Source organism: Meleagris gallopavo, chromosome 1 (genome assembly GCF_000146605.3).
Source record: "Meleagris gallopavo isolate NT-WF06-2002-E0010 breed Aviagen turkey brand Nicholas breeding stock chromosome 1, Turkey_5.1, whole genome shotgun sequence".
In the NCBI taxonomy this organism is placed as follows: Eukaryota; Metazoa; Chordata; class Aves; order Galliformes; family Phasianidae; genus Meleagris; species Meleagris gallopavo.
Genome location: NC_015011.2, coordinates 98,672,492 through 98,681,837, shown reverse-complemented (window position 1 = coordinate 98,681,837; position 9,346 = coordinate 98,672,492). Strand labels below are relative to the sequence as shown.

The 9,346-nt window shown below is 33.5% G+C and overlaps 1 protein-coding gene across 1 annotated transcript in view; it reads right to left on the bottom strand.

The window, feature by feature from the left end:
• Positions 1–9,346, bottom strand: part of NCAM2 (neural cell adhesion molecule 2) — a 130,183-nt gene that overhangs the window by 40,832 nt on the left and 80,005 nt on the right. Inside the window, exon 12 of the mRNA XM_031555850.1 lies at positions 1,494–1,613. Coding sequence (XP_031411710.1) covers positions 1,494–1,613 — 120 coding nt within the window. The remainder of the gene's footprint in view (positions 1–1,493; positions 1,614–9,346) is intronic.

The window sequence follows — 9,346 nt, the reverse complement described above, 5'->3', positions numbered from 1 at the left end:
AAAAAAGCAATGACAGAAACCTTAAATTACAGCTGGGAGTTCACCCATAAGATTATTAATCAAAATCTTTAAAATCAGCATGATTCTTTCAAGTATTGCAAAACATCCTTCATAAGTGTGCTAAATGTTTTGCTTGAAGTATGTTCTAAACTAGATTATTTCACCCAATGAAACAAAATGATATCAAGTAAGTCTAAGGTTCTTTGAGACTTTCTGACTTCAATATTTTCAAATGTAATTTACATCAGAAATGACTTAGCCATTAATACAATAACTGTGCCAAGACAACATTAGATACTTTTAAAATAGACTATATTAAGAAAGAGCATGAAGAAAAAATTTCAAAAATCAGAAAGTTTTCTCTGCAATGGGAGGACAAAAATAAAATTGAAGAGTTAATAGCTAGCTTTAATTACTTTTCTAATGATATTTCACAGACCAACTGTCATTTCTTTATGCAATGCCTACTGTAAAGTTTTATATCCTAAATGAACATGTCGTAACTGTCTCCAACTCAAAATATATGTCAATTTCCATTCACGCAGAGGTATCTTGTTAATTTCAAAATATTTATAATATTAGTTATATTTGCATTTATCTCTTGTTAAGGAAAAGAATAATCTATTTAAATCTCAACGGCGATTTTCCTAGTTTTCTCTCAGTCAATGTATGTGTTGGTTCTGTCAAATCCTATCACTTTTCTATCAGGTATAATGTGCCATATGAATAACAGCAAACCGTTTTATCATACAATATATTTGAAACATGCATGTGCTTTAAACAGAAAGAAGTTTGAAAGCTGACAAGTGACTTGTTTTGGACAGAAAACCCTTGTCAATGGGAGTATAATAAAACAACACAAATATTTTGTGGTTTTCGAAGCTGCTGCATTTTTACTGTTCTTTACTTACAATTTTGCCTTTTTAAAACTAATTTGGGGAAAATATTTTTCACTGTTAACATCAGGATTTCTTGCTAATAAATTTTACCACAAACATAGAAATGTCTTTGCATCATATGTTATTTCTGTGTAATCACAGTTAAAACAACGTATTCTGGTTATTTGTCTATAGTTTTTGTTTTAGGCATTATAGCTGCAAAACTTGTGGAAGTGTTTTTTGCTGGAGGAATGCCTCTGGAAAGGGCCTGTTCATTTCTCACAGATGTCTGTAATATTCTGTGTGTAAATGAGAAAACATCCTTAAGTAGTATCTTTCATGCTTCGTGCTCTAGAACATAATATGAAGACTTGTCTGAAGACAACTGGAGAACTACTCCAATTTAAGTCAATTCATACTAATAAGTGGAGAGAATAAGAAGAACATAACACAATTTCAGAGAAACAATGTAGAGAAGACTGATGTTATACACTGGGAAACAGTCTATATTATCTATGGAAAATCATAGTGGAAATTATCAGCTGACATGAAGGCAACATATTCTAGTGAATGTAAGTATTTACATTTCCATTTAATCACACAGGTATTACTCACGGACAGGTAAAGTCTGAAATATCTCGATTTTGCTATATTCTCCTTGCCCTTTTCCATTTACAGCAGCTACTTTGATTTCGTATGTCGTATTTGGTTCCAAATTGCTGAGAACAACCATTGCTAAAGAAAAGGAAAGAAAAATACAGAAAGAAAAGTAATAAGTTTTTTTTTTTTAAAGCCAGGTGATTTCATAATTTACTTGCTTTACCTGCAACTAAGAGTCCAATTTTCAGTTTAATTTCAATTACAGTGGTTCCAAAATTAGCTGTCTTGCTTACTTAGTCCCATTTTTGTGTGCAAACATTGTGACCGAGTAATTTATGCTTCTGGAGGAATTTAATGCCAGTGATACAGAAACCATAGGCAATAATTAAGGAACTTAATAAGGGTTTGTTGTTTTGTGTTCAGACTGTGAGCACAGGAGGAACGAGTCTGTATCCTGCATGGCAATGGACATCTAACACACATTCAAGCCATCTTCATACAGTTCATGACTTGATATTTCTGTCAAGTCATTATTTTTTACATTATCTGCTGGACAGCAGAACCAATTTGTCTACTAGAAGCTGGGCAGCTGCATCTACTGAATGCAGCAATGTGCACATCAATGCTGAATTACTGACAGTTTAAGCTAACATGACAGGTGTTTTATGATGATCAGAGGAAGAGTTCCAAGCTATCTACTAAAGACCTGAAAGTGAATTAGGCATATCTGTAGATACTCAACAGGTGGTGAATGGAAATGTGTATTAAATTATAACAAAAAAAAGTGATGTGGGAAGCAAAAATGTTTGAATTTCAGACTTAAAGAGGGTTTTCCTGTAACGTTAAAGACAAAACAATCCCTTCCTCACTCCCCAACTAACTTCAAAGAATGACTGAACCATTTATGTTGGAAAAAATCCTTTAAGATCAAGACCAAATTTTGTATTATGCACATCAATTAAGTACCATGCTTTCAGAAATCAAGGCTGAAGCCTTGGCAGCAGAATTTCACATAGCCTGAAAACATCTACCTGGAAATGCCATCAGCAGCAGAAAAAAGGACACAGAATCTTGCCCAAAAAATATCGTATACCTCTAAGAATACTGCAGTTGATGATGTACAGCAGAAAATCCACAAACAAAATCCAGAAAAAAAAAAGGACCCTCTACATGAATTCAGTATTGTACATTACCATAATAGGGTACATATACTGATACCAGTATCGAATATGCACCTGGAAACATAGATCCACAAAGAGTTCTTGGACCACTACCATGTCTTTGCATGAAAGCTATCTTTTGCTATCTCTACATAAACTGACAGTTTCTTGTTTACCAGCTCTGTAGCAAGCTCTCACAATGTAAGATTCATTCTAAGGTACGGACATACACTGGATGGACTTTAGTTGAATCATAAAATCATAGAATCATTAAAGGTGGAAAAGACCTCTAAGATCACTTAGCCCAACCATCAATCTATCACTACCATGCCCACTCATGTTCCTCAGTGCCACATCCACAAGGTTCTTAAACACCTTCAGGGATGGTGACTCCACCACCTCCCTGGGCTGCCTGTTTCAGTGTCTGATCACTCTATCACATAATTTTTTTCCTGATGTCCAACCTGAACTTCCCCTGGTGCAACTTGAGGCCATTCCCTCTAGTTTATCACCAATTACCTGGAAAAAGAGGCTGACCTCCACCTTATTACAACCTCCTTTCAGGAAGCTGTAGAGAGCAATGATGTCTACCTCGAGCTTCCTCTTCTGCAGACTGAACAACCTCAGTTCTCTCAGTTGCTCTCCATAAGACTTGTGTTCCAGACTCCCCTCTGGCTTCGTTGACCTTCTCTGGACATGCTTCAGGGCCTTGATGTCTTTCTTGTAATGAAGGGCCCAAAACTGAACACAGTACTCAAGGTACAGCCTCAGCAGTACTTGCTGAAATCATAAATCAACGACTGAGCCTATCCAGATCTCTCTGCAGAAATTCCTTCCCTTGGGTAGAGAAACATTTCCTCCCTATTTAGTGTTCTCTGCAAACTTACTTATGGTGTACTCAATCCCCTTGTCCAAATCTGATGATAAAGATATCAAACAGGACAAGCCCCAGTACTGGCTCCTGGGAAACAATACTCATGACCAGTTGCCAGCCACTCACCACCACTCTCTGGGCCTGGCCATCGAGCCAGTTTTTTGCCCAGTGAAGAGCACACTTGTCCAATCCATGGGCTGCCAGCTTCTCCAGGATAACTATGTTGAAGAATATCAATAGTTATTTTGCACAGAAAAATGGGGCCAATATCATCTAACAATAAGCTACAGAACTCCAGTGTCCTAAGAAAGAACCGGTAGAACCGGTAGTATCTTTCCCAGTCTCTACTTAGTCTACATTGCTTGTTTTTTTTTTTTGTTTGTTTGTTTGTTTGTTTGTTTGTTGTTTTTTTGTTGTTGTTTTGTTTTTTATTATTTTTTTCATTAGAGGAGTATTTCAATAGTTGCTTTAAGTTTGCTTTTCAAGTTTTATACCTGACACTCTTTATACCTAAGAGAGTCAGCATTCTTTTTCTTTTACTCCAGATTTATTAGAATTTCTATTACTTTTGTTTGTGCAGCAGACAAACAGAGGTCCCATTATAAGTGGAGCTAAAGGGATCTAATGAATTTTGGGAAAATAGTAACTTCCAAATTTTGTACTTTATTATGAGCACTTCACACAAACTCGCTACTGAAAAACAGTAATCATTTTATTATAAACAAAGCAGTACCTCTTCCAGCAAACAATAATTTTCAAGAGATTTAGAAGTATCAAGTATAACCATTTTGGAAATAATAAAGTACTATCAAGAGAATAAGAATAAATTCAGAGAAAGATTATGATATATAACTTTCAGCTACGGTAAGATGAAATTTAAAATCTAAACAAAGCAGTGGCAGCATTTGATTTGTCTTTCAGCCCTGATTACTTTCCAAGGCTGAATAATTTCACTGAAAATAAACCTTAGGGCATACTAAAAATTAGTGTTACTGTAAATGTTTTTAAAATTTAAACAACAGCAAAGCATGGCTATGACTCTACGCTTAATGAAACACGGATGTGTTAACTACATAAAACCTAAGGATCCAATTCTAGAAACACTTGAGTGACTCCTGGGGCCTATATAAATGAATAAAATTTCTTATGTATGTAGTATTTAAAGAATCAGTATCTAGTTTATAATCCCCAGAACAACACCATGTGTCTGGATACAATGACTCTTACCAATACGTTTATTAAACTGACACAACAAAATCTGATAGCATCATATACCCTCAAAAGCTAGAATCTAAGTATCAGTGATGGCATAATGTAATAGCAGGAAATTTATAACCATATCTTCCAGGAAAGCAAAGCAAAGAGCCATTACTCAGCAGAATACTTTAAATAAACAAATTATAAAAGAAAATCTAGAATAATAAAGCAAGATTAAGTAACCTTCCCAAATTACACTGCAATAATACAAGTCTTAAGAGTAATCTAAGATTAACTAAAATTTTGATAGCCTATTAAGTATTTTACATTTTTTAAAATAGTTTGAGAATGAAAATAAATACTTAATACAATAATTTATTTTTTCCCCCCAAGTTGTGTATCTGTTAGCAAATCAGCCTATTCATCTTTCTTTATGCAAATAAAACTCTTACATGAGCCCACAGCTGACAGTCCTGGTGACAATGGATATTCTGATTACAGTTTTCAATTATCATTGAGGTTATTACCAGTAAAATTTTAAATCACATTCTGAAGCAAATATAGGAATTTCACTTTCAGGATATGAAAGTGAAAAAAGTAATTCATTGTATAGTATATGCGTGAATGATGCCATTGTATGAATGATGTTCATTGGCATACGTTAAGTCCCAAAGAACTGAGATTGCTTAAGCTTATTGAGTCTTTCTACTTGCTTCTGTTTTTATATCGTTTTCTTAATCACAGTATCAGCATGCTTAATCTGAAGCACTCTATTTTTAGAGCAATTGATTTTGCTGGGATTATTCACAAAGTAAATGGCAATTTTGAATAGTAGACTTGGCAGAACTACTCCAAACAGAACTACCTCTTGCAGGAAATCATGACATAACAAATTACCAGTATTATTATTTATTTTCTTACACTATATAGAGAGTTTTAAACATGTTATGAAAGGAATACTCTTTCATTTTCATAGTATATAATTTTAAAAATCCAGAATGACCACAAAAAATTAAAACTTATCAAATAATAAAATTCATATCAACCTATTCTGTGTCAAGAATTCTCAAGCTTAAGTAGTATTTATGTCCTTACTTTTCCTTATGTAGTTTTCTAATTTGCAAACAAATCTGAAACATTAAAGGATGAATGAAGTACAAAAAAAAGTCATTAAAAAATAGGCATACTAGACAGGTAAAAATTCAGAACTGAATAGTTAAACTATTTCAAATGCTGACTGTATACATTTCAGCTAGGAAAGCTTTATTGTAGAATATTAAAATTTAAATTATTATCAACATGAACTGTAGGAAAATAACATCTGACGCAAGATTCACTGTGAAATAAATTGTATCATAAAGCCAAGTTAGTAAAAACAAGGTAAAAATCACCAGCTGCTTTTCTAGTCCAGAGGTAGGATGTTTACATTACCTTACTTGTGAACAATGACATGGGAAATGGTTTGCACACTAAACTGTCTTTTCACCAAAGGAAATCTAGCTCAGAAATCTTCTAAGGACTGTTACATATTACATAAACCATCACAGAAGTAAAGAAGGTTAAGGATCTAATAGTGCAGTTACACTACACTAATCCCAAAGTAGATCTTATATGAGGTTAATTAACAGACATATTGCATCAATACTCACTGGAGAGATACTTGTTGAATAGAACAAAGTTCTACTCCTAGTCCTGATTTTAATCCCTTAAGGATGTCAACTCTAACTGAAGTAGAACATAAATTTGTTCTGAAACAAAGTAGCTGATACAGGTCAATGTTGAAATATCATATTCACTCATAAATACTTCAGATAACAGCAGCAGTGCAATATTTCTGCCAAGGAAGCATTACAGATTCTAGGATGGGTTTTTCCTATTTCTTTCCTCTTAGTCTGAATCTCCATTACCTACACACACTGAATATCTTGCAGCTTAGTAAGTGGAGTGTTTTTATTGCAAAATTTTGTTGATCCTTTTACGCATTTATGACAACTCTCAAGGAAAAACTATGTTCCCTGCAAATACCTGAATCTCTTTCAGAGAAAAAAATGAATAGCATTTTTATGGAGCTTAAAGCAGTTTTCTCTTTGCAGTGACAACACATTTTCTTTTAAGGACAGAAGAAATGGATGCTGGAGGGGAGCAGAATGGAACTTATGGTAGTAGTACATGTGAGCAGAGCAGTGAGGAACCTGTGGTAGAATAGCATTAAGTTCAGGTACATGTCAGGTAGGACATCTTCTTGTGTAGATGTCGCACAGGACCTTTGTCTGCCTGGGATGAGCAATATGGCTTCATGTAGTGTATGCACAATAGGAGGAGTAAAAAGCTGTTTTTCTATCTGAGGCTTACAGAGTTAGCTGACAGAAATGATGGCCAAATGAAGTTAGAACTTGCCACTGGTGGAGAAATACAGGAAAAGCAACATAAGTGTTTTTGCTACATAACATGCAACATGTTTATTCATAAGCAAAAAAGTCACACTGCTTCAGCTCCATCTGTCTGCCTTGCCTGAAGAACAATCAGTTTTATAAATACTGATTCAACATCTGTCCATAAATGTCAGAATGCAATTAACATAAAGAAATGAACTTCAATAATGAAAACATTTCAAGTTGTACATTATACGAAAATAACAATAGTAGCCAATCCTACTGCTACAGAAATTATTGATATAATTTCCGTAAGTATGTACGGAGACAGGATCAAGCCCTAAGCTATATCCTCATATGTGTACTCAGAAAAGAACACAATCATTTTAAAAATCAGAGAGAATGGCTTTGTCATAATTTTCCATCCCTCTTGCATTGTAATATATAATTATTGCAATCTTTTGCAATAAAGGTTGCAGCCGCTTAGTTCATTTTGAATGTAAGTAATCAACTGTGAATAAAAATATGTAGTATTGTACATCATACATATTTAATATAATTAATAGTGTTCAATATCATTACTAATTTCATTAGAAGATAGTTCACAGTAGTTGATATAAAAACTTCATTTTAAAAAGCAATTTATTATCAGTCCCAAAAGCACAATGACTCTGTTAAGCTCCTGTTCTGATGTCTTATTTATTTTTACTGGGCAGGATTCTGAGGTGTCAGGTGTACAAATTAAACCATGAGTAACAACAGCTACATACAGTCAACTAAGAGATTACTTTGATAATTATTTTAATTGAAATAAAACTAAGAAGTCGAAACAATCTAGTGGGAGAATTATAGTTATAAAATGTACAATCATATATAATGAAAATAATATTAATGAAATATTAATGAAAATGAAGTAAGCAATTACAATGCTCCTAGTAAACGGCATATTAGTGATCTGACAACATGGTTTCAAATACATTGAATCAATATGAATTCAGAAGAAGGATTTTGTCGTTTTACATCACTTACACAGTAGCAGTGAACAGGTTATGTTTAGAAGACTTTATAATTCCATATTAATTTTCTAGTTTATTTATTTAAAAAGCAACTTCCTTTCTGTATCTAATCTAAATCACTTTCATATTTAATCTAAATTGCAGTGTAGCACAGTTTAGAAAAAAAAAAAAAAAATATTAAGAGAAGCATTCCTGGAACAAAACCAATTACAGAGATAGATCATTATACAAATAAACTGCTCACATAACCTGTTTCAAAATAGAAACGTACTTCCATGAATTGCTTCTCAAATGATGCATTTACACAAACTAATGTTAAACAAAAAAAGAGAAGCTACTAACTGAATGAAAATTTTTCAAGCTATAAACCTATGAAAGACACTAATACTGCCATTTTTAAAATATCCCTTATTTTTTATATATATATATATATACACTTAAATTATTGTGTTACATAGAGAATGTTTTATGAACAAATTATGCCACTTGCATCACCACTGCTCACAGCCTTTTGTTCCATCAACAATCCTGTGCAACTAGGATCTATCTCTGGCAGATTTTGGCTCTTCTCACCAGTAAAATAGAATTTAGATTCTTTAGATTTTTAAATCTAAGCACATTCTAACCTCAACAAAACTATGCCAAGTATACTTTCATTAGGATAAAATCTGTCTAAAATACTTTGTACTCTCCATTGCTTTCAAGGTATGGTAAAATCCTTTTGGATTACTAACAAAATATCTCTTGCAGAGTGGGTACAGTTCCTTGAGGTATTTGTAGTTCAGTTGTTCATTATTTCAAGTTTTCTTTGTTGCTCTTTTCTCTAACAACAAAGCTGCAGATGACTCAGATAATAGCATGCCATACCCCATCCCAAAGGACAGGAATGCATAAAACCAATATTTCTGGCCTACGGGAACTCTAGTACATTGTGGATTCCGAGTGTTTTTTTTTTCTTGCTTTCTATCCTATGTAATTTCAGCCTCCTGTATAATAAATATGCGACTGATAACTCCCTTTCTCCTTCTCTGTGAGTACAGGAGTCAGACAGAATAAATAATCTCAACTTCAAAATTCAGCTCTCTATGCATAGTTTCATTCATTTGTCCACTCTTCACATCCAAGAATTAGGCATGCTATCTATATTAAAATAATTGCATTATTCTACATTAAATTTGCTGGAAGAAAACTGTTTTCACTCCAAGTTTGGAATAGTTTTCTTATGCTACATGGTTTACACTTGAATGAA